The sequence below is a fragment of the Falco punctatus genome, assembly GCF_963210335.1.
Source record: "Falco punctatus genome assembly, chromosome: 4".
In the NCBI taxonomy this organism is placed as follows: Eukaryota; Metazoa; Chordata; class Aves; order Falconiformes; family Falconidae; genus Falco; species Falco punctatus.
In genome coordinates, this window is record NC_137583.1 from 12,882,968 (window position 1) to 12,910,967 (window position 28,000).

Here is a 28,000-nt window from a genome sequence, read left to right on the forward strand (position 1 = left end):
CATTATGCAGTACTGGACAAACTGGTGTTCATAAAATGCACTTGGATTGTCTGGTAAAGAATGTGTAGAAAAAAAGATGATGACAAAGCCTTTTTTTCTCAGGATGCCTGAATTGTGCCAATGTCACAGGGAATATGGCAGCTCCTACGAGAAGAACCTGTAATCACTGAATGGGAAAGAACATCACATCTTATTTAATGATTTCATTCTTCCATAATCTCTACTTAATGACACGCTAATTCATTTTTTCCTAGAGAAAAGATGGCTTTAAACCTCTGCACATCACCCAGTATGTGACCAAGTGAACTTGGGATGTGTCTGCTGCAGAAGCATGGCACAGCAGCTGCCCTTGGCTCTAAAGCTGATTTACCTCAACGCTTGTGCAATGTTTAGATCTGGACATTTTTTTTTTTTTTTTTTTTCCTTAAGCTTGCATTTCATTGTGGTCAACCTGTGAACTAATGCAGGCAGCAGGGCTTTTCTAGATAGCACTACACTTCCTGTCAATTAACAGGTATCAAGTCTCTTATTACAGTTAAGCACTGATCATGCAAACTGGTCAGAGTTAGCTGAAGTTCACTATTGTAATTCTCGTTGGAATTCTTGCCTAAATACCACATCCCCTAAGGTAAATACTGACTAATTTCTGCCCTGCAAAGAGCCAAGTATTGTCATGCCAGCCTTTCATCTCAGAACCTCACCAGTGTGACCAGTCAAGAAAGCTAATTTTTTCTTTTACACCCAGAAAAAAAGGTAATTATCACTATCAGAGAAGATGGGAAGGGTGTTGATTCTGGGATGCCAAGTTTTTCACTTTTAGCATGCAAAATCAATTGCAATCACAAGTGTAAGTTATTTGCTGATGGGACCCACAGCAACACCAGTACTAATCAGTTTTACTGGTGGGCTCAGCAGAGGCTAAAGAAATCAAGTACAAACCTGGTTCTTTATCAGAATTGATCCAGTAATTAAATATTTACTTTCAAGACTTGTCTCAGTTCTATTTCCAGCTCAAAATAACAAGTTTTTTAAAGACACCTTACCGCTGCTCCTGCATGTTCAAAAACAATGTCTCCTATTTTTGTAAACCTAGCAATTTTTTTTAAATACAGTCTGCTACATCTTGTAGTTCCTTCACTTAATGAGCCATCAAAAATGTTCCTGCTAACATTACAGACTCTTTTTTCCACTTTCCCCAGGGCATCCACCCCGTGTGGCAGCACCCTGGGAGCAGCTACTGAACGGCGCGGAGCTGCCTGGAGGCAAGGGCGCTGCGCACAACCACAGGCACGCTGGAACTCCTCCTGCTGGATTTACAGCTTGGAAAATCCCAGTATTTCCAAAATCAAAACTTGGGAGCTGTTCTTAATCTGTCAGCACCTTTGTAAGAAGAACCTAAGAACTGCCTGGGCATTTGTAGAAAAATTGAAACTGTCCAACACTCCTTCCTTCCCCCTGACCTATGTGCAGGGCTGTCACCATGGGCCATAGCTTGGGCCAGCACACAGCTGGCCGAATCAAAAACATCATCTCACCAGTCTAGAGCTGGAATCAGCCCACTTCAGGCTGGGTCTGGCAGATGTGAAATGTCAGCAGCTGCCTTACCAGTGGTAGGGCTGGCAAAGGGCCGGCGAGGCGCAGGCAATGCTTGTAACCAAGCCAAGAGGTTGCAACGAATCCCATCCTGCTGAGCAGCACCACGGCATTTCACAACTCCCCTGCCCTGCCGTAGCCTCTGGGGAGTGCAGCGGGCTGGGGTGCCTGGGGACACGGGGAAGTCAGTCTGTGCTGCCCCAGGGATGTGCTGTCCTCTTCCTTCCCTACAACACTGGGAAACCTTCCCTAGTGCAGTCAGGTGTAGCAGTGTATTGGTCACCCTTATTTCACCGTGGCTGGCTGGGTGCAAGCTGAGGCTGCTGCTTTCACCGCCGCCGTTGCCTTCAGCAGAGCTCAGTAGCGAGTGTTCACAACAGCTGCGTGTAGGGCACATGCTCCTGTTCGGTGCCACGGAGGTGAGCGCCAAAGCACAGCCAGCCATGTACTGCACCCTCCGTTGTGCCGCCTGCTGCAGCTCCGCGGTGAACGGCATTTCCCTGCGTCCCGAGCATGGGAGAGGCTGTCAGTTCGCTGGAGTTTCATCTGCTCACAGGTCAACATCAGAAGATGCTCCTTTTAAAAACAACTTCAATTTGCTTTCAGTGAAAGCCCTCCGGAAGGCTTTTTTTTTTTTTTTTTTTTTTTTTTTTTTTTTCAGGGAAGAGCCAGATATGTAAGCAGATTTCCAACGCACAAAGCCACACGGGCCACCTGGGCTGCCATTTGGTCACCTATTAACTGGGCTGCGCGGGTCGAACCGGCAGCAGCCCCGCGACTCCAAGCGCAGCTGCAGCCGCTGCAGTGGCACGTCTCCAGGCCGGGCGGGCGCTGCCAGCGCTGGGAAGAGGTACGGTATTGCAGCCTTTGACGTCATTCCAGTGGGATCAAGCTCAGACGTCTGTCCTGATCAGAGATTGCGCACGGCTCCCCCAGAGAACAGACGTGTTGTGCAATGCCGAAACAGACTTTACTGAGGAATCAGGCATAGCTGTGCCTGACAGCAATCGCTCAGCACCACCGGGACCAGGCCTTCAGTGTGCAGAAACGGCGAGGGTTCAAAAAACTGTTTAATAATTCATCGTCGGGCAAAAATATTTTAAAACAGGGGGGACATCACCGCACAACAGCAAAATGATGGACAAAAGAGCAATCCGCCCTCACAAGTGGGGCTGTTTGCACGGGGTGGAGGAGAGGGTTTGGACAGTGCTTGAATTTTTCCGTTTTGTTTGGGCACTGCCTGGTAAAAATGGGCCTGGGCAAGAGAAATAAGGGCTACAAAAATCCCAGGGATCATCAGTCAGCATGAGTGCATGGAGGTGTTTAAGTCTTCTCTGGGGTAAGAGAATCAAGGAAGGTTCATGGGGAAGCCAAGACAGTGATGGGAGGGAGAGGAATCGGGGTGCACAATGCCGAAGGGCTCCCAGACAGCCAAAGGAGCTGGCCACAGGCAGGGACAGCGAATGCCCCGAGGGCTCCCAGGAGGCTCAGCTGGCTGCCTGGGGCAAACGGTTCAACACCAGACTCAGATGTGGGATGTCACCTCCAAGGAGAATGCTGAGGGTTAGCATTTCTGTGGAGACAATAGAAAACAAACATTGGAGGGGCCACTGGGCTCAAAGATGGATCGAAGAATCGAGAGAGATGGAGACTTTGCAGAAAGGGCGTGAGAGTCTGCAGAAGTTTTCCCAGAAAGGCTGAGCTGAGCTGTTGGCAGAGCTGCAGCCTGCCGGGGCAGAGCCCAACCATGTCCAGGCATCCCGGGTGAGGCTCAGCTGCAGCATGGGTTTTCTGGAAACAGGGGATAGGAAGGTGGCCCAGCCATCAGAGTCCAGTGGGTGAGATGAATCCTCATAAAAACACAAGCCAGCAGAAAAGCTTCAGCAACCCAGAACAAGAGGTGCAAAAAGGAATAAAAATGCTGGAAAAGTCACCTCAAGCAGAGGCTCCTGAGCCGCACTGGAAGGCAGCCTCTGCGTGGGACAGGGCCAGCCTGAGGGCTTGGAACTTCTCAACCCTCTTTTGGAGCCCACTGAGACCCAGATAGGAAACAAAAAATTTTGTCAGCTCAATTACTGCAGCCTCCTCCTCCCTCATCCCCACTTTCGAGAGGAGAACGTGCCAGGAGCTGCCTTTGGCTGCCTTCAAGTCCACGTGCCTGCTGAGGAGCCACATGGGCTGCTTCAAGGGGCTGTCTTGAGCAGCCATACGTTAATGGAGCTGCAGGATTTACCTTCTGGGGAGAGGTCAAGCTGTGACCCGCCATAAGCACAGCACAAAGTCCCAGGTCTAACGCAGCGTATGGGGAGTGGAAGGTGAATCAGGAAAACCGCTGGAGGTTTCATTGGGCTTATCCCAAAACAATGCTGCATATTTGAACAGGGAAACTTAGAACAACTTCAGAGACTTTCAGTTAGGAACTAGGCTCTGTTACTTCTACTGTAACAAAACATAGATATATTGTAGTGGTAAAACTCCTTGCCTCACCATTTAACAGTGTCAAAGGCAGAAAACGATTTACAATATGCTAGAAAAATTATCAAGAAAATAAACAAGAGTCTTTTAACTCTCCTTGCTTTCTGAGTCTGGCCTATGGCTAAACCATTATCAAGGACAACTAAATATAAGGATAACAGAAATCTAAACGCCCTTATTTTACCAGACCCTTTCCCACAGCCACCACCGATCTGAACAGCCTCAGCCAGCTCCACTGGATTTTATCTGGGAAGCTTAAAAAGCAGGAACTGGCAAAAGGGGCTGGATGTGAAGGTCAGGCACCAGATTGCTTTCCCTTCAGGGTGCAGTCTAGGGAAATCGGGAGCAGTAACTTTAGCTCATGTAACACACACACACACACGCGTGGCAGGCCACTGGAGAGGGTACAGCGTGGCAAGTGTTTTCAGCCTGTTTTCCACACCAGGGTGGTGTCCTGCTGCTGCATCAAAAAGGTTCACGGTTAAACTAAGGCCGCCAATCTGAGCTCAAAGCAAAGCTGTTCCAAAAAGAGGTAATTTACCCTGGACACGCTGTTGCTAACAGGGGGAAAAGCCATGAGCAGGCAGTAAGCAGAGTCCCTGCTGAGCCAGCCAGTGCCCCTGCGCCCCACAGAGCTGCTGGTGCTGGGATGCCTGCTGCTCTGACACGGGGCTGATCAGCGGCTTTGCCAATATTGCACAACCCCTGGGGAGATGGGGTAAGAAGGGAAACCATTGCAGTGGGCACCTGAAAGCAACTGAACCTTTCAGCAGCAGAAACGGGTCTTGTCTGCCTGCCTGGCTCAGCCTCCCCAGCATTGCAAAATCCCTGCTCGTATCGTATGCAGGTGGTAGGGTTTCTAATTTAGAAGCCGCATTGGAACAGGAACAGGAAAGTCATTCAAGTGTGATGGCTTAACCTGGCACAAGTCTGCATTCAGCAGAGGAGCATTGATGTCATGCCTGAAAGAAACTCCCTTCGGAGGCTCTGAGCGCCGCTGTCCCCATTTTCCACAGGGAGAAGTCTGGGGTCGGTGTACACCTCACATCTCTGGGGCGTACAGGTGGAGTTAACAACCACAAAGAACAACTCAAGAAGCAATTGAGAGACTTACCCCCAGCCCAAGTGCAGCAATGCTGATGCTCTCTCCGGAGAGCTCAGCTGCAAACACCGCTCTCAGGGGACCGCAAGGGAACAGCTGCCCCAGGGGAGCACCGTACCCAACACATGGGGGGGGGGGCTGCCCTGCAGAGGTGGGGGTAGGCTGCAGAAGCTCTAGTAGAAGGTTTATCTCCTTTTGGAAGAAAATGAGCAGAGTCTGAACCAGAACATGGCTGAGAGGGAAAACAGGGTGGGCAGCAGACCACCGCAGACATGGAAAGCAGTGAAGTTGGGGTGGGTGCTGAGAAGGGGAGATGCTGGCAGAACGTAGGAGGTAAATATCAGGAAACAAATTTCCACGAACTTCATCTCGTAACCCCTAAATGTCTAAAACTCAGACATCAGTCAGTGTGTGAGCCATTCACCTGTGGCTGTCAGTAGTCAACAAGACACATCCAGAAGGAAGACAGGCCCTGGGAGCTCAGCACGAGAATTGAGTCAGGAATGACTTACCTAAGCCACCAGCCTCAGGCTGGAGATAGGGGGAAGGATTTTCCCACAGGCTGAAGGTCCATGGGAAGCCAATGTCATTTAGTAATGACAGCACTCACACCTAGGAAGAAAAAGCAGCCAAATAAGGTGAAGTTACATTAACACTAGTATTGGCAGCATAGCTGAGAGAGACAGCCCAGGCGAGGGAAAGCAGTTTTGGGACAGTGTCCTAGCTACCCAAAAGGGGCTGGGGACTGTAAGCATTTCAAGCATGATGAACTCAGCATCACAGGAAAGGACCCTTGCCCTGGCTTGGCAAAGAGGGTCACGTCTCAGAAACATCCACCTCCACCAATGTTAGCATCTCTCAGGAGTTAATTCCACCTGTGAGCAATGATGGGGTAAGTGATCTGCAGGGTTTTTTCAGGTGATAGGCTGTTGAGTTAATAGCAAATACAGGCAGCTGCCTGCTGTGTTAAATGAACTTCATTCCATTTGCAAAACAATGTGAGCTCTGCTCACTGCTGCTCAGGTGTCTGCTGGCTGCATCTGTCAGGTCAAACTGTGTTGGAGGGATCTGACTCACTTCTTGCATCAGACCTGCAAGAAAATGAGTCAGGGACAATTTGAAATACCCTGATCAGCCCTCTAGGCTTCCACAGATCTCCTGCCTAAATTCATCTCTCTCTTGTAATCTCTTCAGGAGCCAAATCTGAGGCTCATTCAGTGCAAGTAAGGGGTGGGAAATGGCAGTAGTTATCACTCAAGGAGGTTGGCAAAAGAAAAAGGGGTTAAGGGATACATACTGAGGAAGCAGTGAGGAGTTTGCACTGGGGGTTGCTGTCTTTGCTGCTCTTGTTCCACTGGAAGCTGCAGCACGTTGCATTTAGATTGGAGTGCTGATGCTCAGGAAAGCATCACAGGACAGATCCCAGCGAGGATCGCCAGGCTCATGATGGACTTGGTGAGCCCATCGAAGAAACAGGATCTGGTCCTGATGGAGAAGGAGGAAACTGGGGGTGTGGGAGTGAAGGAAGTAACAGGAGCTGGGGGGTGGTGTGGGAGTAAAGCGGTAGGAAAGGACCAGGGCTTGTAGTTGTGCCAAGGGAGCCTCTGCCTGTGACAGGAGCAGGGAGCGCAGGGAACAGTGGAAGAGCCTCATTACTCAAACAATGCCTTTGCCTGATCTCTTGGGGATGAATCGGAGCCTAGGACCAGACTGAGGAACTGCCAATCCGGAACAGACCGGTGGTGCTTGCAGACAGGTACCCAGCTTCCAGCAGAGGCCAGATTTGGATGCTTTAGAGGAAAATCTTCGATAGCATCCCAGTTCCAGGAAGAGTGCTGCACATTGAGTGTTTGCTCCTGTTGGGATAGCTATGGGACCACAGCAGGGCAGACAGGCTATTTATAAGCATATCAGATGTCAGCTGAGCTCTTTGCACTTTCTGTAGATCGTATATCAAGTCTAATGAGAAGGAACACAGACTGAGGAGAACAAAAGAGCACAGGTTAAAAAAGAGGTGTCCTCTTAATACAATACATACAGGGAAGAACAGCAGCTGGCCCTGTGCCCAGCACTACTTACAAGGCCCCTGAAAGCTGACCGAGATCACTTTACTGACAACACTGTGAGAATGCTGGTTGAGAATGCTGGTCGTGATGATGGTCCTGCATTGTTAGACAGAGAATTATTTGCTCCTGAGAAAAAGGGATCCAAACCTATTCACAGATGTTTCATTATGCTCTCCTCTAAGGACATGCTCTGCCTAACGAAATAATAAGCCAGCTGAAGGGTTAACTCTTTCTTTCTCCAAACCTACTACGAGAGAGCTAAAATACAGATTTAAGCACAGGCAAAAGATGATGGCTGTTCCAATTAATGTTCCAGCTAGCATCTGCTCTTTTTAATTAGTTGAAGTCTAGTTTTGTCTGGAGATAGAACCGCTGCGCAGAACTGCGCTGGCTCCTTTTCTGCTTAGCCGACTGTTCTGATCTCGCTCGGTCTTTGGAAACTTCTCCGTTTCACAGAGGCCAGAGCCTATTGTGCACTGATACTTGGTACGTGCCCACAGGCTGCGTATATGTTTCACTGCAACAGGCTTCAAATCTGTGTTTCCCACAGGAGGGAAAACTGACACAGGAAGATATTTTACAGATGTCCTCTCCTTGCCCCCAGACACATATCTGTGCATTGCTTCACTGATCGGCCACTCAGTTTGCTTCTGCAAACAGGCATTTTCATAGAGCAGATGCAAGTGGATGGAGGAGGGTTCCCCAGGACCTGTTAACCTTCCTGTCTTGCTCAAAACTCGCTGATCCTTCACCTCACTCCTTGTAACAAGACCTTTGAGGATCTTCATGTTTCAGTTACACGCAGATGAATAATTTACAAGTCATAGCTGTTGCAATCAACAAGTCCTTCTGCTCTGTCCAAGCACTCAACAGGCTTGTCTTAAACTTCCCTCACTTTGCTAAAACCTCCACGACTTAAGCAGCATTCAAAAACCTTTAAAGATGAAGCTGATGAGGGAAGAGCAAGGGTGGCATATCACAGCAGCTGCAAACAGCACTCACAGCAAGTATTCCTCTTATCTCTGAGCAGGGCATTGACCTGTTGTACAAACTCCAGGTAGGAAAGCCACGGGGAAAGCAACCCCAGATGTAATATTTACCTAAAAGGAGATATTGCAGTGGCAAACAAGCTACAGGATCTGCTGATATCCTGGTGGGGAGAACAGCGGGCATTCACACAGGTGCAGGCAAAGAAATAGGAATGGGATGTGGAAACTTTCTAGCATTTCCAAGTAATAAAGTTGCCGTTGCGTGAGGAGCATGTTCATGCTGTCCATGACTCCAGCTAAACAGACATGACACGTGAATTTGGGGCTCGTCCCACCAAAGACCTATTGCACAGCTTCGGCAGAGTCACTTTGTCACTGTGTGCACCAGTACTCCATACTTAAAATAGAGATGCAAATAGGCAGGTCCTGCAAGAAAACAGTCAGGCTGGCACCAAACATTCCTGAATCATTGCAGCTGTTACCTAATGATGCCTCATCCTCTGGCAAGGGGAAGCGGATCCTATGAGCTACCCTGGGGATATGAGCCACACTTTTGGATCACAGATAATGGTTCCTGTACAAGCTTCTCTGGAGAAGAATATAGACAGGACTGAAACAGCTCAGGAGCAAAGTGAATAGCAGGGTTGTTTTTATCTTTAATCCATTCCACATGAGCAGAAAGAGTTTGGAGCTGGGAAGCATGTGCTTCCTCTTGCAGCTCTTAGAAATCAGCATGACCTATAACTGTGCTTTATGAATTCTGCTCCATAGACCCCTGCCTGTTGAAGGGAATTTGTGTGCAGGGCTTGCAGGATCAGCCTGTTTCACCACCACAAAGCTGCAACTCCATTACCTCCCTAAGATTATCAAAGCAGAGGTTGCCACTGAAAGGGGCAATTTCACCTTTCCCCATCCTTCCTCAAGCCATCCCGGTGATGGTGATGAAAAGGATCTTTTCCTCAGGCAGGGTATTTTTCAGCTGGATCGGTTCCCATGCAGTCACAGCAGCTCTAGTTTTGCCACAAAGCCAGGGCCAGGAAAAAGGCTGGAACTGTGCCTTAAGAGCTTAATGCAAAATCATGAAGTTGCAACCTCAGGTTCCTGGGTCATTTGTCCCTGCGAATAGCCTGGATTTATAGCCCTGGTTAGGAAAGTCTCCTTGGGTGCAGCTTTGTGGCTCTCTTTACAATGGGCCAAGTGCAAATTCCTAGGTCCCCAAAGTACTGAGCTCTGAGGGAAGTCTGGAACTAGTTACAAGTTTTCAGTTTGGGATCAGGACTAAATGATTATTCAGAACTGGCCTTGAAATTGCAACCACATAATTTATTTATATACTTACCAGGGCAAACCAGTGGGGTCACCCCACTGAGCCCAAGCTCAGCCTCCCAGATCTCACCCTCCATCGTCTGGAGAGTTTATGAAATCTCCATCCTTAGAGGTTTTCAAAACAGCTGGGCAAGGCATCGAGCAGCCTGATGCAACTTTGGAGTTAGCCCTGCTTTGAGCTGGAGGCTGGACTAGAGACCTCCATAGGTCCCTCCCAAACGGTATTATTCTGTGATTCTGCCACCTTCTGCTGCATTTGCCTCAGGCTCCGCTACATCCCCACACGGACTGATCCAGAAGTCAGGGAGCCCGAGTCAACCGACTCTTCATGGTGTTGGCTGCGTTAGCTCAGGAGCTAGAGCAAAGCACAGAGCTCATCTGTGTGCAGTTGTCTGAGGACAGCACTGCTGACAGTCACTACAAGAAAAACTCCTCGCCGCCACAGCACACACCAGAATAAGCTTTGCATTGCAGAAGAAACTGGCCCAGAGCTGGCAAGAATCCTGAAAAGAAAACTGCAGAACGTTTTCTCTTCTCAGCAGGAAAGAGTCTGCGTTCTCAGCAAGAGCGAATGTTACACACAAATCACTGTGCACACTGTGCACTTGCTGCTCCTTGTCCTTTTCACAGCACCCATGCTGGCCCACGGTAAAAGGATAGATGACAGGGGCTGTCCTGTCATTTCCACATGGCCCTTCAGAGATTTCAGCAGCTTCATTCACTAGATTGAGATCAGATCAGTTGAAAGAGTACCACAAATTCATTTTGGATGAGAGAGCCCAGGCACGCAGTGGGGGCTGGGGATCCCTGGTAGGACACGAAGACCTGGGTGAGTCCCGCTCCACCAGCCTGCTTGCAAAGATGAGAGCTGAGCTCACGGGGCGTCTTGCACAGCCCCCCTCTGGGGACACTTCTTCAAACCAGAGGATGGGCCAGTGTCTCTTGGTGCTCTCCAAGCCTGGAGTCCTCATCTACAAGGTGAAAGAGGCACGGAAAAGCAGGGGTGGGACATGTGGGTCACCGAGCCAGATCCCCAGCCCGAGCAGTACAAGGTTGCTGCCATCTCGTGGCTGCTCTGGCCACGCAAAGGTTACGGGACACGTTTTTCCAGCTGGAAAACTTCGCATTGAGATACGTTCTTTCCTATAAGCAAGCTTCAGCTGGAGGGAGCAGGGGGTAAACAGCAGTGCCAGCGGTTAGATCCCGTGGGACCACAGCACTTGGGTATCACAGCGCTGCTGGTCACAGGAGGTCTCCTCCTTACCTTCTCCACCATCTGCTCGCCCCTCTTGGGGGTGGCTCCACCCCAAGCCCTACTAATCCTTTTTTCTGCCAGGCCAGCATTTCCTTGTGCCATATAACCTAAGGAGACAGGAGACATCCCTGTTGCTGTCGCGAGGCCCTGGATTTGCTGTGCACATGCAGCTGTCAACGCCTGTGGCCATTCAGCCTGGTCTTTGTGACCATCTGGAGCCGGGAAGGCAGGTCTGCAAGGAAACAGAGATATGCTGGGATCAGAGGGGATGGGTATGGTCTCTAGTACTGTTTCTTTTGGCATTTTTCATTGAGCTGTGGTTCTAATGTAGGGATTTGTACTGTGGACAGAGTACAGACGGAGGAGAACCACACGGTCACTGTTTCTCCCCCTTTTAGCCTCTCTACGGAGCTCAGCAACATGCATAGACCTTGCAAGAAGTATGCGAGCAGCCGTGTATTCCCCAGGGGATCTCCATAACCATCTTGAAGCTGCTTCCCCCCAGGCAAGAGAAAGGCAGGAGAACAGTGACCCAAAGAGACCCACCAGCAGAAAAACTTGACAGCTCACCAGGGACCGTTCTGAAGCCTTCAGCAGAGCCCTTGTAGGTGGTGCCCTGTGGACACTTGCTTGAGGATCCCTCCTCCTTCCTTGTGTCTAAGCCTGGGAATAGGCTCTGACTTCCCCTTCTCCCTCCTGGGATGCTCTGGCTTCTGCAGCCGTACAATTCATCGAGAAAAGAGTTCAAGAGAAAGAAAAAACTGCCAGTCCATTTGGTATTTCTGTGGTGTTTGCTGGTAACTGCCAGGATTTTCTCTTTTTGTGGTACATATTGTGGCTCACATCCCAGAAACTGAAATACTTAAATAAATGAGTCCCCTTGAGAAGCCTCTGGGCAATGGGGAGATGACTGCTCAGTGACCTGTGCAGCATCCTGGGTACACAGGGAGTTTCCCGTAATGATAAGACTACAAAGGAATATTTATTTATCTAGATACTTATTCAGCTTTCATCTCTGGCAGCATTTCTCAATCAGCCATTTCAAAATGTTTTGCCAGCACTAATTAACCCTTGCAGCACCTCTGTGGTAGGGATCAGCATCCACACATCACAAATGGGGTGACTGAATGGAGAAGACAAGTAACCCCTTCACATCACAAACTGGGTGACCAAACAGTGGAGAAGACAAGTAAGCCCTTAAAGAAAGGAATGAAGGGAGCAAAGAAATAACGGTACCCTGAAATCCCAATCCTGTCTCCTAACAAAACCACCCCCTACAAGTCCCTGCATCTGCAGACATCCTGCTCGAAACGTAAGCAGCAAACTGCCGTTTTTACCATGCAAACTGCCCGTCCTTCCCAGCTGTGCACCAAGAAAGCACCATCCAGATGTTTAATGAGGCCCAAAAATGTGGTGCCCTGAAGCAACATTACACAATCCAGAAATCCCTAAGGAGCTGCAGCACAGGCCAGCTGCACAGACTGGGCCACCAGGCAGATTTTCCCATGCTGTTGCATGTGCTCTTTATCTCATTCATTAACCAAGTTAATAGTGGCTAAGACTACACCCCAGATGTCCTTCTGGCCTTAAAAACTTGCTTGCCCTCAAGGAAATGCAATGCCTAAGTGGTTTATGGCACGTATGGGACGTGAACAATGAGCCAAAGCTATGAAGAGCTTGCACATTTCCAAGAATTCACAAAATAGATCTCTGCTTTTAAATAAGCTCTGTTCCAGTTCAGGAAAGTAAGTGTTTAGCAAGGATGGCACATAACAGAGCAACGGATATAACAAAAATGTATCATTCATTGATACAGGGATAATGCCAGACAGAGCCATTGCTGTTCAAAAGTCTTAGTTTTCTGTAATCTATTTCTGTGGTGTTACCACTGCAGCAAATTTGCAATTCTGTAAAAAACTGGTATTTATGAACAAAGACCATTTGATATTGTGCCTTTAGAAAAATACATCTTAAGTACAATTTATTCCTGAATTATTTTTTTGGTAATAGAAATTATTCTGTAGTCTCATTTTTTATACATACTCCCCAATACGTTTGGGAAATTTCCCAAAACATGCTAAAGATAGCACTATGGTTTTCTGCATCACTGCTAAAAATCAAAGCATTCATGTGCAGAATAAAGAGAAATTTCTTTCTGTATAAGCATTTTCCCTCTGTTGCCTCAATCCAGTCTCTTGATAATCAGCAACTACAGAAAAGAACTATAACAATCAAATGGGAGTTTGCACTTACAGAAAATCATGCTATTTATTACACGAGTTATTCAGATGGAGAAAGCTATTTGGAAACCTATCAGTAAACGAAAGAAACTGCTATTTCAGAAAGCTGAAATTTTATTAATAGAGAGTCTAAAGAGTCTAGAGAAAAATATGATCTGTTTGGAACTGGTTTGGTCTTCTCAGAAACAGGAAAGAGTAAATGTGGGGATTTAAGGATCTTTTCCTGCATTAAAATACATTACTCTTTTCAGCTGATATTTTAGCAAACCATCTTGGGTACTTTTTATTTTGGAAGGTCATATTTGGGTTTCCATAGCACAGTTGACTTGGGGAACCTCCGGTAAGTGACAGTTCATTCACCCATACTACACATAGTCTCCAGACTGTAACTGTTCAGACTTTACCAGCAGAAAGACCAAGGCAGAGGCTATGAAATGACAAATTATGGTCATTTCCATGATGAGGGGCTCCAACTCCCATTTCCTCAACCCACCGCTTTGCTTGCAGAGATGGGGTTGAATACCCGATTCCCAGACCTATTACTTCTCTCCTGCACTGAATTTTGGTATTACATTTGTTGGTTGCCTGAAGTGGACTGAAATAACAAATAGAATCCAGCAGGCCATGGAGACCTCTCACACCATAGTTTTCTTTCTTTTTCATCCCAATGCCTGAACTCCAGCAAGCAGCTGGCTCAGGACACCCACCAGTGTGCCTGCTCCACAGCCAGGCAGGGGATTTTGCGAAGCCTCCCCGGGACGGCCGGACTCTGGGAGGACCCGCCTGGCTCAGCCCCACTCCATCAGGGCTTGTCCCGGCTGCAGGGGACCCAGGGCTAAGGGCAGAAGGGAGTGATGCATCCCTCCATCCCCCCACTCCTCCATCCCTCCAACCCTCCCTCCTCCATCCCTCCCTCCTTCTATCCTCCATCCTCCATCCTTCATCACTCCTTCTATCCTCCCTCCCTCCATCACTCCCTCTCTCCATCCCTCCACCCTCCCTCCATCCCTCCCTCCTCCATCCATCCCTCTCTCCATCCCTCCACCCTCCCTCCCTCCTCCATCACTCCCTCTCTCCTCCATCTCTCCCTTCCTCTATCCTCCCTCTCTCCATCCCTCCACCCTCCATCCTCCCTCCCTCCTCCATCCCTCCCCCCTCCCTCCCGCCCGGCTCCGCCCGGCAGCGGGACCGCGGGTTTCCATGGCAGCGCAAACAAGAGCCGGGCCCAGCCCGCAGTTGGGCCGAGCTGCACCACGGACGCGGCTGAGCACGGCCCCGGCCCCAGGGGCCCGCAGCCCCCGCAGAGGAGCCCGCCGGAGCTCTCCTGGTGAGCCAGCCAAGGGGTGAGGGCAGTAACAAGCCGCTCCGGCTCCGCTTTGGCCATCAGACGCTGTGCCTCGCCCGGCCAGCGGAGCCGCTGCGTGTGTCGCCGGGGAGTCACCCCCGCTGCCCCGTCCCCCGTCCCCCGCCCCCCCCACACACACACACTCCGGGTGCCCGGGGGGTCCGCGCTTGGGCTGGGGGGTCCCGGGGAGCATCACGGCGCCAGTGCCCCGGGCGTACAAAGCCGGTTTCTTTGGCTGTGTAACTCCCCCGCTCTGCCTGCTCGCTCCGGCACATCCTTTCCTGCGCAGCTGCCCGAGGGTAGCGAAAAGCGCTAACAAACCTCTCGGTAAATTAAACCCATGAACGCCTTATCGACCGATTCACATGCTACTGGCCCTTAGGATGTAGCTGCTGAATTATTAAAATGTCAAGAGGCGGTGAAATACGTGCCAAATGATTCTAGCAACAAAGCAATTTTTATTTGCATTATTGAGCTTAATAATTACAATTAGCCCAACTAGCACTTCTGTAGATTTAGGCATTATTTTCTAAAGTGATGTGCAAACAATCTATTAAAAAAAAATCCCAACAACCTCAAAGAAATAATACCTTAGAAAATGAATATTTACAAGTTAATTTTAGAAACAGATTCCTATACTTCCTTAAAATTGTACTATAAAGCACTTTTATCTCAGAGGGTTGCCCTGACAATTATTTTCCACATGCCAGTATCCTCTGCCTGGTCCTGCTTTTCAGCCCCATTCCCCGTAGCAGGAATTTAAATGAATCACATGAACAAGAAGACTTTTATGAGAACAGGTTTAGGTTACAGAAGTCAAGGTGTGCGCTAAGAGGGCTGAACCGCTGGATCTTTGCTGCTAGTGCTCTGCATATTTCACAAAACGTATTCAACTGAACACTGCAGGTGTTTGACTGCCTTCCTATCCCTGCCCTGATGGGGTTTACTCCAAAACCCACATCATCATCAGGGGTTATGTTGTTCCAGGATATAGATGAGGGACCCCTTGAGAAAAATATGCCATTAAGTTACACAGAGTTCAGAGAGGTGTGAAATCTAAGCAACCAGTCAAGGAGGCTTTTGGAAAAGGTACTTCAAAAACTGAAAATGAAAGAGAAAACATTTGGGATGTATTCAAACAGCCTAAATTCTACCTCAGCCTCTGTGTCTCATCAACAGTGAAAGTTTGATGCCTCCAAAGAATAAGATACTAATTGGGCAGCTGCAGGAGTGCAGCCAATAGGAAACACAAAGCACCAAAGACGTATGTGGAAATTAGGCCAGATGAGTTTAGCTCAAAATACATTAAAACTGGAGGCTGTTCAGAGTAAAAAAATGATGCTCTAAAATAGCCTTAAAACTAGTGCAAGCGGAAGAGGATATTTTCTGCTGTGTCTCATACCAGTGCAAATCAGGAATGGTCCCAGCAGCAGAACTGCGTCAATTGAACTAATACCTCACCGGACCCAGCTTGCTGCCTTTGTTGATTAAACGATAACTTTAACAATGCTCTATCTGTTCTTTGTAAGTGAGATCATTAAAATTATGCCTTTTCCCCTAGGACCCATAGCAAAGACTACAAAAAGAGTCTTGATTCAAAGAAACCAAACCCCTAACTTTCAACTAAACGCTGTTTAGTTTGCCAGCCTAAAATTAAACAGTGGAGTTCCCTACAGCAAGTCTGTGCTGTTAAACAATCCTTCAGCCTTATTGTGAGAAACCCACACTGCTGAAGCAATTGCTGGTAAGAGCTTTAGGGAGTAAAAATATTGCTTGTGAACCAGCAATAGGAGGATGAAAAAGTATGGGTGCGGATCAGGACTGGAGATGTGGGTGGAACAAGAAGCAAGGGAGCCGAGTTGTTTGTCATCTCCAAACTGTTTTGTCTTTGCTTTCCCAATCAGTGTGTGTGTAAGGATGACTGTGTTTTAGACAGCTTTCACACAAGCCAGGGATGAACATCTCCAATATGGGGTCAGAACACAAATATTTTCCAGTTTACTGAAGCTTTTTGTTAATTCCTACAGACCCGAAAGGCTCAGCGGTTAAGATCCAGCAAGCCCTGAGGCCCATCACTGCTGTAAAACCTACTGCATCAGTGACTGACAGATCCCAGCTGATTGACTTGTCTATGGTCTTCCCTGGGCCAGGATCAAAGATGCCATCTCCACATAGAGAGTCAACACCTAGAAGTCTCTCTTCCAAATCTGGAACGCAAACCCAGCTTGTGCTGTCAGGTAAGGTCACAACGCTCCAGCAGCCTTTTGTTGTTAGGTCAAAGAGGTCTGTATTCAGACTTTTCAGCCCATGATCAGATGAGGCGGGTAAAACAGCTCCAGACTTACTAAATCCCCAGCTGAAATCCTGAGCTGATCAGCAGACATGACCAAGTGACACAAACAATACAGAGGTCTCAGTTATATCACTGGCTTCTTATAAACCAAATCCAGCTCCCCGCTCTTGATTCAGTGTTGTCAGACATCTGCAGCTGTGAGCACAGCTGCCCACCCTTCAGGCGTGACGCAGCAGATCAGAGTCCCTTTGCAATGGGTCCTCATATTCTGCCTTGTGTCTTCTACACCCTCACCCTTTTTTTTTTTTTTTCTTCTTTGCAGAAAGCCCAGAAGAGGATGAAGAAAACTCAATGAAAAATCCATTTACAATCCCTCCAGATATTCGCTCGATAAGGGAGGAGGAAAGAAGAAAGGTTAAGGCGGTATGTATACATGCTTTAGGCCAATGTATACACAAGCAGTTCACTAGGGGAGGCAACCAACGAATATAATACTAAAATTCAGTGCACAAGAGAAATAATAGCTGCCAAGTTCAGCTCAAGTTCCCCCAGATCAGCGTCAAGTCCACCAAAATCCATGGCAAGTGATTAACTTTACCAAGAGCAGATCTGAGCACAGGCTTGCTGGTTGCTAGTGCAAAATCTGGATATTGTCTTTGTTTATTTAGTTCAGGGTAGATTGACCACTCATTCCTGTTCCTGGAGAATATACCTGCCAGTGCTGTTAGCACCGATTTCTACATAAAGCTTTGGTGTAAGATCTCTTGCTTTCCACTTCAAAAGGTTTGGCTTTCTGTTTGAGGAGCTGTGTTCCAGCGTTCGATGTGACCTTCTGAAGTGCCAATGAAATGGATGCCTAGGAAAAACGATGACATGAGTTTCATGCCTTCAGTTTCTCTCTATAAGATAGGGAATTACAATCCACCAGACTGAGGAACTAGTTCTCAGGAATGTCCCCCTCTCCTTATTTCTGCAGTGGACTTCCCTTAGGGCATGTAATCCAAAGGGGCTGGGAAGTCATGGGGAGGTTGTCACATCTCTGAGAGGACTGATTGTTGCATGTGGTTGCAGAAGCCAGGCAGTAGTGTGAAAGGAAGAGATCTTTGCTTCTAAATCACAAAAGGAGGGCTCCAAACAAGCTTAAGCAAACCTCCTCACCTCACAATGATGACTGATATAGTCTGGTTTTCACTTGGGTTGAAGGTCACTATGGAAGTATGGGGAAGGACTTAGGAAGGAGTGCACTAAGGATGTCTGCTGAGTAATGTCCTCAGCCTAACTGAAGCTCAAACTGTGCAGAGGGCAACGAATGACACTTCAGCTCATGTGAAAGCACTGAGCATGAACAACCTGCTACTCTCCAGAAAGCTCTGGAGTGGGTTTGAATAGATCCCTTCGATCTGACCTTGAAGGTTTACACACTTTTGTGGAAGCTGGACTGAGTTGGTACTGAGCATGGGCTGTCCTGTTGCTCCCTTTTACTTGAAGGACGAATGTCTGAAAATTTGCATTCTCTCCCAGGAATAATCCAGGAAGGAAAAAATGAGGACACTGAGTAGGTACAAACTGGCACAGCTGGTGGCTGGATGCAGAATACAAATCAACAAGCTAACGAGAACAAATGCTAAGAAATTGTTTCAGTTGCCTCAAGAGAAAGTATCATTGGGGTTAGTCAGATAAACCAGACAAACATGCATCAGCAGGGTATCAGTAGCCTGCAAATTTCTAGACTCTGAATAACCACTCACGTCTTAAAAAAAACACAGCAAAAAAAGCACATAACCAAGCTGTCCACATAACTGACTTCTCATAGGAACGTGAAAGGATGAAGACCAGGAAAATCCATGAGAAAATTACTTACTCCACTAAAATAAAAGCAAAGCAAAAAGGTTTCAGGAAAGCTCTGCAAAAGGAGGAAGAGGAGGTCAGAAAACAAGTAACAAATGAAGAGAGACTGAAAACTCTTCAGCAGAGTCTTTCATGGAAGATGGCCTTTAATAAAGGTAAGGAAGAGTTACTGTCTTTGTAGTGGTGCTGCTCAGTTGAGTAAGAGCCTAAAGCAAAAACCAAAGAGGGAATGGGAGTAGCAGGTAGCTCTAGCTGATGTCGGCGAGCTCCTGCAGACACAACAGGTCCCTGCTGCATCTTGCCAGCCTCTGGGTAGCTGCGTCATTTCCACCTCATGCATTTACACAGGGAGCACGCGCCACCCCCACCGCAGTAGCCTGGGTTCCACCATCCACATGAAGTGGAGCTGGGAGCTCTTGGGATCAGCTGGGAGTCAGCTGAGAGTTTGCAGGATCTTGTGTCATGTGGACATTTCTACTAAGCTGACCTTAAAGTTGGATTTTAGCGGGTGTGGGTCTAAATGTTTTGCCTCTGACATGAGGAGTAGCTTTGCCATTAATGTCTAGAGGACATTGACCTTTGTAAGGACCAGATTCTCCACTCCATTCTACCTGGTTTTACTCCATGAAAGCCCATATGAAACTGATCCTAAACAAGGTCAAAACTATAATAAAATAATCAGTATTGCTGGCTCCAATGCTGATCACATTTATGCTCATGGCAGCCTATATATTCACTCTGTTTTGCCTTGGCCATATTTCCCCTCTAGTCTGATCAACTTTATTTCCTGTTTCAGAGTACCCATTAGAAAAGGAGACCTTCCATGACTACATAAATGACAGAAGAGAGATATTTTTGCTAGAGGTACTTGGCTTTAAGAATGTTGCTTTATATTCATTTAACTACTCTTCCCTGTGTTGCTCTGTTTTGGGTTTTTTCCCCCTGAGATCCATTGCCTAGAGGTGATACCAACCAGACCTTATAAACTGATTGTCCAAGCACTATGTTAAAGACATTCACAGTCCATAGCCCAGCAATCCCCAGCCCAGAAAGGAAGGAACACAGGTTATTCGCACCATCCAGCAGCAGCCGTACAGCTGTTTAATTTGTGAGATGCACAGACATACCGATCTTTTGGCTCCTGCTGCCCTATACGTAAATTCTAGCTGGGAGCCATTCTGGACTCAAAATAAGGGAGCTGTGCTGGAGCATCCTCGTTATTCACCTCTATTCTTGTCCTGTAACACGACTGAATGAGTCTTTGCTAGCCAGAGTTAATGCAGTGGTGGGACTTCTGGATTCTGTCTTTGATTTCACTGCTTATTTGCTATGTCACTTCTGAAATATCTCCTGGCCTCTATGTACCTAGTTTGCACTAAGACACATACCTCGGTTTGAAATCCTTACCCTCTCCGCCCACAGCTATAAGGTAATAAGGTAACCAAGAACAAAGCTAAACCAACACAGCTTTAAAATCAACCGACCGACGTGACCGTGTTGCCTTTTGGGTTTGTTTCAGTATGCCATAGCAATAAAGCGGGATGAGATTCAAAGGATGGAGGACATAGCAAAGGACGAGGAAAGAAAACTGGAAAAGGCTGAATACTACCTGGAGAAGGATGTTGCCATGTTTGACGAGTTCCTGAAGGAGAACTATAAAAACTCTGTTCAAGCCCTGAAAATGTAATGGGAATTGGAGGAACCACCCGTTGAGCTCTTTTGCTTGACCCCCGGGGGTTTTGGCTAGCAGATGTTCTGTGCCTGAGTTTGCCCAGAGTTACAGCCCCGGTGGCAGTTTCTCCCCACACATTCAGTGAGAGGAAGGAGAATAGCTGGGGAATCCCCTCGCTGCAAAAGCCCTTGATTTGGCTGCAATGAGGAACCTGCTGCTGACCCCACCGCTTCCCTTCTTCTCACATCACCCTTAGGAGAGGGAGATGCTTCTGCCCAGCCCCTCACAGCAGGAACAGTTCCCTCAGGGGAGCGAGTTGAGCACCAAAAGGTATTACAAGGGCAGAGCAGCAACTGATGCTCATCAGCAGCCAAATTAGGGAGGCCTTAACTTGGAAGCATGGCTGGGACCCCCTACTGTCCTTGCCTTCAGGCAGGAGCCAGGCTCACCTGGGATACATCTACAAGAGAGATTTCTAGTGCTCCCACACACACCTTTCTCTCCGTTTTATATGCACCTCAATCCACTACACGCTTACTGCTAAATTATTTTATAGCTTATGTTTATGGATTTTTCCCTAGAAATGAAAAAGAAACCACAACAAAGACAAAGAAAATAAGAGAGATCCAGATGATCACTTCCCAAATAGAGAACCTCCAAAGGTAACGGTTGCACACTGTTGCTGTCGAGCCTTTAACAGCCCCTACCGTGCTATACCTTCAGCCCTTGGGGAAAACGGCAATCAGGGAAAAAGATTTCTAAAAATGTTCAATTTTAAGACTCAAAATGTTTCAGCTTTTGTTTTCCAGATGCTGTTTAAACCAACTCAACTAGTTTTTAATGATATTTTTGAAATTATGAATATTCCAAAATTAAATGCCTAGTCTCAGGTTAAAAACCAAACAAAACTAAGTAATGCACTTTAATGGGGAAAGATGAAAAAAATAATTTGTAATTCCAAGATTTCTCATTCATTTGCAAATAAAAATCCCCAGAGTAGCAAGCCCAGTGCCATAACAAGGGTCTGACCACAGAGATGTGACCAGACAGCTTCCACGTGAAGAACCACAGAGAGGACACGGGGCAGGTTCCCACTTGTCTTTGCATGTCCCAGGAGACATGTGCCCTCTTGTCCCTTCTCTGGGTGAAGCTGAATATCAAGAGTTAGAAAGAACTTGTTCAAACAGGGGCTTTCCTCCCTGCTAACAAACTTTGTCCACTTCTCTCAAACCCAGTGATATTGCCAAATTGAAGAATACGCTGCAGGAATACAGGACGTACAGGGACTTCCTCTATCAGCTGTCTCCAAAGGAGTGGCAGGAGAAGCACAGAACAAAGCACAGGACAAAGGAAAAGGATTTGAAGGCAGCATCCAAAGCTACTGAAGAAAGCGCCTTGCCTCCCACCACCGCAGAGCGGGGTGAGTGCCAGGGAAGGGCTGCCCCCTCCTCACTGGGACGGCCCCCCGGTCTCGGTGTACATCTCTTCTTGCCTCCAGGTCTGACAGCCAGGACAAATGCTGCCGCTCTCCATAGCACTAGTTACATAGATGTGCCAAGTTCCCTGCTGTCTTCAGAAAGTCTGGATTTCAGGTCGTTACCTGAGATCAAGCCACAGCACAGAAATTTCCTGAAGCCTCTACTGACAAGGAAACTGTAAGTACAAGATGCTGCAAACAACAGACTTAAGTAGTGTAGAAAGCACCCACCTGACTGGGAGCCAGTACAGCGGAAACCTCCTCACCACCTTCGCTGTGAGCATACTGAGCTCTGGTCTTACTGGAACAAATCAAAATACCAGCAGAAAGCCATCAGGTGTGCAAGTCAGTACCTATGTACCCACTCCAACAGAGCTCCCATCCTCAAATCCTCTGCTGAGAGCCTGGCCCACAGAACCTGGGCCTTGAGGTAACCCCAGGAGGAATTGTAGACCTCGGGCACATGTCCTGAAGCAAAGTTTCTGTGTGGCCTATTTGTGGCTGAGATGCTGGTTCCCACTGTGGGTCACAGCTGCCATGCAAATAGCTCCCTGCTGCTCTGTGATTAAAGAAAGTCCAAGGTCGCTGTAGACCACATTGCATTGAGCATCTGCCCTCAGTAGGAGCCTTCAGGCGGTGGGTGCTGGGATGCAGGCGGCCACTGCTGTGATGCAGGCAGGGCCAGCCTGAGAAGAGGAGAGGCAGGCAGGAGCATGAGCAATGGCTTGGAAGAGCAAAGCGTGAGGATCTGGTGAGTCTCCTGATGGCTATCAATAGAGTTTGAAGCAAGCCATTGCTTGCAGGGCCATCTCCTCTGCCTTGGAGCATTGCAGGTGCCAGGTTCTCCCATGCAGGGCTGCCCCGTGCCACCCCTCATGAAGCCACTGCAGTTACTGGGCTGCTGCCACGTGGCAGGAACAATGCAGACATGAATGTGGCTGGCACTAAGATGATACAAATGGAGGGTTTTTCCCCCCTCCGTGGCACAGGGTGACAGGTGCAAGTGAAGGTGATGAGCAGGTTCTGCTGCCAATATCTGCCAGGCACCTCTTGCCTTGCCCTTCCAGCTCTTGTGCTGGCTTGTCCCTGGGGCTGGCAAGGAAGGAAAAGGCTGGGTAATGGTACAGGCTGCGCAGAGCAAGAAGCACTCAACAGTCTTTCTCCCAGGGCAGGTAAAAACTGCAGACTCTCGTGGTGGCTACACCACGTCATCTGGGGGCAATACCATGTCCTACACAGAGCACGAGGCTTTCTCTACACTTGCTGTGCTGCTGCCTGAGCCTTTTTAATAAGGCTTTTGCCTCTGCCTTCTCATGGCCCAAGAGCCAAAGCCTCCCATCGAGTTTAAAGCCATTTGGATGAACACCCTTGTTCAGGGCTCACATGTCATGTCCCCACGCTGCTGGCCGGCAGAGCCCAGAGCAGCTCAAGGGGCAGCTTGCTTGGGGGCAAACACAGCCCCCACACTGCATGTTTGTGTGACCCCCGGCTCCTACTGACCCCCACGTAGCCCACGGCTGCGGGCACCAAACGTGTGAATATGCAAGGGACTGTTCAGGGGCCAACAGCAAACGACAACATGTTCACAGCTCAGTAGCAAGGTCTCCTTGGAGCTGTCATTTCTCTAAGGGCCTGACACACAAATTGCTTTTTCAGAAGTCCACTGGAGGATGCAGAAAGCGAAACCTGCTCAGATGAAGATGAGGTCAGGAATCTTGTGTTGATATAATTACACTTTCTGTTTGTCCCGTGTCATTTATTGATGTTACTAATTTCTCTAACCTTCTAACCATTCATTTTGGTATTGAGGAGTTACTGTAACCACTAATTATAAATGCATGTTTATACATTCGTAAACGTTCATGTTTTAGCAACATGTATTGTAAACAACTTAGTTTAACTTTCCAAAAAACGTACTATCTTCTCAAAGCTTGCCATCCCCCAGCAAGGTATGACATCATATAATGGGAGATTTTGAAATTAGTGAAGTTACTACGTCTGAAATTGAAGTTTTCCCACTCACACATGTTTACACCGCTGTTTACTCCCCAAAACGCAACTCAGTTTGGGTGTGAGCTACTGAGGCTGAGTAAAGATGTGCACATGGCAGGAGGTGGGAGACATTTGCTCATGGACAGCCAAGGACCTCTCTACATGGGAGAGCAATTGAACAGCCAGGACTGGGTCACACCAGCTTCCATGTAGTTCAATGGAACAGAAACTAGAGGAGAACAAAACCTCACTGCATGTGTTTTCAGCTCCAGGCGCCCGAGTTGTATTTTACTGATCCCCAACAACTGCTGTCTATTTTCGCGGAGATGGAGGAAGAGAACTTGTCTTTCATCCAAAATTCCAAGGAGATTGAGGAAAGTTTGGACAAGATCCAACACACTTTCATCACCACACACGAAAGCACGTAAGCGTGATCCCACAAGTGGTGGGAAGGGGTCCCTATGCCCCAGCTTTCAAACGTAGGTGACCCCTTTTCCCCACACTAGCACCTCACCATCAGGCTGCATGCTGCAGACCATGAGTAATGCTGTTCACACAGCAAAGAGCCTCTGTCTCATACCTTAGAGCCCAGCTGCAGCCCATCGAACTCAGCATCTTGGGAGCCCCTAGGGAAGTGTCCCATCTATGTAATTTAGGAAAAAGGACTTCAGCTTGGGACTAGTTCCTTCATCCTCAAGGCACAGGCTGGGGAACTAATGCATTTAGCATCCTGGAGGGGACATAAGCCTGAAATACTGTGTCATTCTCATAAAGAAAGATCAAAGGAAGAAAGAAGGCAGGTGCTGGAGTGATCCAGACTAGCACCTATTTCAACTCAGTGCAAACCCTTCCTAGAGGAAACCAGCAGGGAACCCAAGTGTAATTGCAATATAGTATTTCAATGACAGGCAGACACACGTATTCCCATTTGAAGTGTAGCTTATCCCCTTGCGAAAGTTTTTAAAGGTAATCTACTTCTCCAACTATCTTATTAAAAAAATCTTCCATGTTTAGCTGTGCTACATCTCCCTCCCCCCCGCCACCAGTACAGTCATTACTATACCAGAAAAATCCCCAGTTCCCTCTGCTCCCAGAGCTGTGGGTCCAAGTTCCCCAGAAATGGCATGGTGTGACCTCCATCTGCCGGCAGCAGGGACGGTCCCAGGCCAGAGAGCAGCAAAGGAGTCGTGCGCTCCACAGATGCCCTTTTGAAATACCTCCTTTCCTTTCTGGCCTAGGGAGAAGAAGTTAGCAGAGCTGAAACAGCAGGTAGCTGCCCTCAAATCCTCCATCACCAAGGAAGAAGAGAAAATAGCAGAGCTGGAGCTCAAAGTTCGCCTCTTTTACCCACGAGAATCTGAAACTGATGTCCAGGTACCTCCTGAGATCAAGGCAAGGGGGGTTGGCATGCATAGAAATGGTTCCTCTCCACAGCCATACCCAGCCTGGGAAAAATGCCAACAGTGGGTTGCACTTGGGAGGGACCAGCACTATGTCTCGGCAATGGAGCTGGAGCAAGGGCAGGTTTGGAGCACCGCTGGGGCAGCAAACTGGGGCAAATGCATCTGCTCCATGCAGCTGGTATGAGGTGGGACCAGGGCTCGCTGAGGCAACCAGGCAGCTGCAACCTGTCCCAGGCCACAGCAAAGCCAGGAAGGCGAGACCAGCAGCAGACTGGTGCAGTGCAGCCATCTATCCCAGACACTGGTACCAAGCAGGCTGGAAGAGAAGCAATTTGGTCTTGTGGAGGGAATTAAAGTGTACTGATCTCCACTGATTTTGTAGGATTGTTGTGGTTCTTCTGGGCAGAACCCAGCCATGCCTCTCACCATATCTCCTCTCATGTCTAGGACCAAATACTCACAAGCCTGAACAAGAAGGTGCTGGAAGTCTATTGCCACTGCACTGGAGAAAGCGAGGCAAACCTGCAGACATTGCAGATGCTAATGGTGATAGAAAAACAGCTCTATGATTTACTGGACAACCTGGAGAAAATCCCACCAGAAAAGTTAGAACAGGCTCAGAAAGCCAAAAAAAAGCAATGGAGGATAAGGTAAGACAAGACCCTCTTCTGGAAATGGGGCCTCTATTTTTAAACGTTGACAGGCAAAAGCAAAGCTGCTGAAAAAGCTAAATTTGTCAGACCAACCCGTGAAAATGTAACAGTAAATTGAAACCCATGTGACCTATCCATTCCATTTTACTTCTGTAAAAGTTTCGCATTCACAGTACTTGCATCTCCCCATCAGTGAGCAGCAGCCCACAGCTGCATTAGGAAAGACCTGAAAGCTACATTAGAAAAGGGCAAAATCTGGAATAATAATAATAAAAAATCCAAAAACAAAACCACAAACAAAACCAGATTCAATGGTGCAAATAATCATTTGTAAGATGACAATTTGCAGTAACAATATTTAACTGATTAATTACAAAATCTCTCCTCTGTAGTTATTTAACACACTCAAATCTGACATGCCCTGGTATTTTGTCAGGCTTCAAGAAGTACACAAGGGCATTTGTCAACAACACCAGCTTTCAAATGGTTCTTCTACAAAATTCCCAAGTTGTATTATTAAATTAAATAGTAGTCAATTAACACAATTCCAAGATGACACACATTCCTTTTGGCTCAGCTACACACATGAAATTTCCCCTTCCAAATAGCAAAGGTGCAGCTGGACAGCTGTATCTGGCCTATCCTCCGGTGAATCAGATCCAGCAGACAAAAAAAAAAAAAAAAAAAAAAAAAAAAAAAAGAAGAAGAATAAAATAGGGTGAGGATTTAAAGCCAGAACAGTGACATTTCCCTCCCACTTACTCTTTCTCTTCATCTTTCTTCACCTTTGTAGTCGAAAGGGTGTGATGCTTTTTCCTAATGTCCTGTGAACAGTTTTGCACTCAACTTAAAAAATGAGATAAGACACACATCTATTCTACTCTGGGACAGAGGGGGAAGGAATCTGCCCCTCCCAAATAAAAAGCAAAACCAACCAACTGAAAAAAACACCTTCAAAGAGAATTTACAATTTTCCTGAAGATCACAAGGTTAAGAATTAATTTCCTCTCTGCTGCAACGTTCCATAGCTTGAGCCCATTTCTGTTCCAGCACTTCATTTCCATAGGAAATTGGAGCCATTTACCAGTACTGACCTCTGCTGTGCCCACTGAGGTGAAGCACAGCTCCATGGATGTGAAACCCTCCTACTCACATCTGTGTATTTACAGGCTTGGTTGCACTGGTGAGAACTTAAGACACAAGCATCATTCACCCACAAAGTGGTGAGCATCCTGGTCAGCTGTAGAGCATAAGTCACCTGCCGAAGGTGGTACAGAGCGTCTCTGGAACAGTGAACAACTGTCTGACATCTCCATTTGCAAAGCTTGACATGTTTTCTCCACCCCTCACTCCAGCGAGAGTGTTTCCCTCCTACCACCTTCACAGCAACAAAATCCAGCATCAGCTATCCCCAAATCCCTGTGCTCTGGTAGTGTTAGGTGGAAGATGCAACTTCAGACGTTGATGCTGCGTGCCAAAAGCATAATCAGTGTAGCGGCATACTGCATTTAACCCATCCTCTATTTGCTCCCTTTAAAAGGCTCAGAGAGGAAAAGCTGAGACAACAGAAGCAGCATCAGGAGGAAAAGTTGCAAAGGATTCTGGACAGATCACAGGCAACTATTTTAAAGGTAAGTGCAGTAATTCATCTCAACAGCCCGCTGCAGAGAGGCTGGGGGTACTTGAACATCAAGTTTTTAAGGGAAGAGTGTTACCAGGGGCTCTGCATAGCTGGGTGGGGGTGGCACCCGTACTCAGGTGTAGCCCAGTTTACAAGACTGATGCAACTTGAGCAGCTGCTGGGAGGTCAGTTATACTGCAGGTTATGGCAGCTCAGTGTCCCTCCATCATCCCCCATCCTTCCGTCTTGACCGCATGGTCCTTCCCATTACTTGCCAGTTTCCTCAGTAAGCTCATTTCCGCTTGTTAACCCAGCGGTATTAAAAAAAAGCATGAAAATCAGCAAACGAGGAACTGGGCAGCAGCAAGACACTCCCACCACCAGCAGCAAGGCCCTAGATCAGCTCGGCCATACCATCAAACCATACCTTTTTTGGCACGCTCTGCATTACGCCAAACGGAGCTTTGCCCCCCCCCGGAGCAGGGCTCCTGGCAGCAGGCTCGCCGGCACCCAGCAGCCCTGGCTGCGTGGTTCAGACACGCCGCCCAGCACCGCACTGATGCACGCGCCTCTTCTTCCTCTGCAGAGCGACAGGAGGCTGGGGCCTCGTTCCAACCCCCCTGCCACAAAAGAGAAAAAACACAGCCAAG

The 28,000-nt window shown here is 47.9% G+C and overlaps 1 protein-coding gene across 2 annotated transcripts; it reads left to right on the forward strand.

The window, feature by feature from the left end:
• Nucleotides 1-4,214: 4,214 nt before the first annotated feature.
• Nucleotides 4,215-27,997, forward strand: CFAP100 (cilia and flagella associated protein 100). Of its 2 annotated transcripts, XM_080385632.1 has the most exons (14): nt 4,215-14,373; nt 16,419-16,628; nt 17,007-17,107; nt 18,498-18,687; nt 19,329-19,396; nt 20,052-20,215; nt 20,786-20,866; nt 21,440-21,624; nt 21,703-21,859; nt 23,338-23,386; nt 23,940-24,097; nt 24,912-25,047; nt 25,524-25,726; nt 27,270-27,997. In XM_080385632.1, exons 1-14 carry the CDS (start codon nt 14,247-14,249, stop codon nt 27,598-27,600), a joined length of 2,160 nt encoding a protein of 719 aa, XP_080241758.1. In that variant the 5' UTR covers nt 4,215-14,246; the 3' UTR covers nt 27,601-27,997. The 2 variants fall into 2 exon arrangements, with proteins under 2 accessions (XP_080241758.1, XP_080241757.1); XM_080385631.1 differs by having other exon boundaries at nt 21,440-21,859.
• Nucleotides 27,998-28,000: the final 3 nt, after the last annotated feature.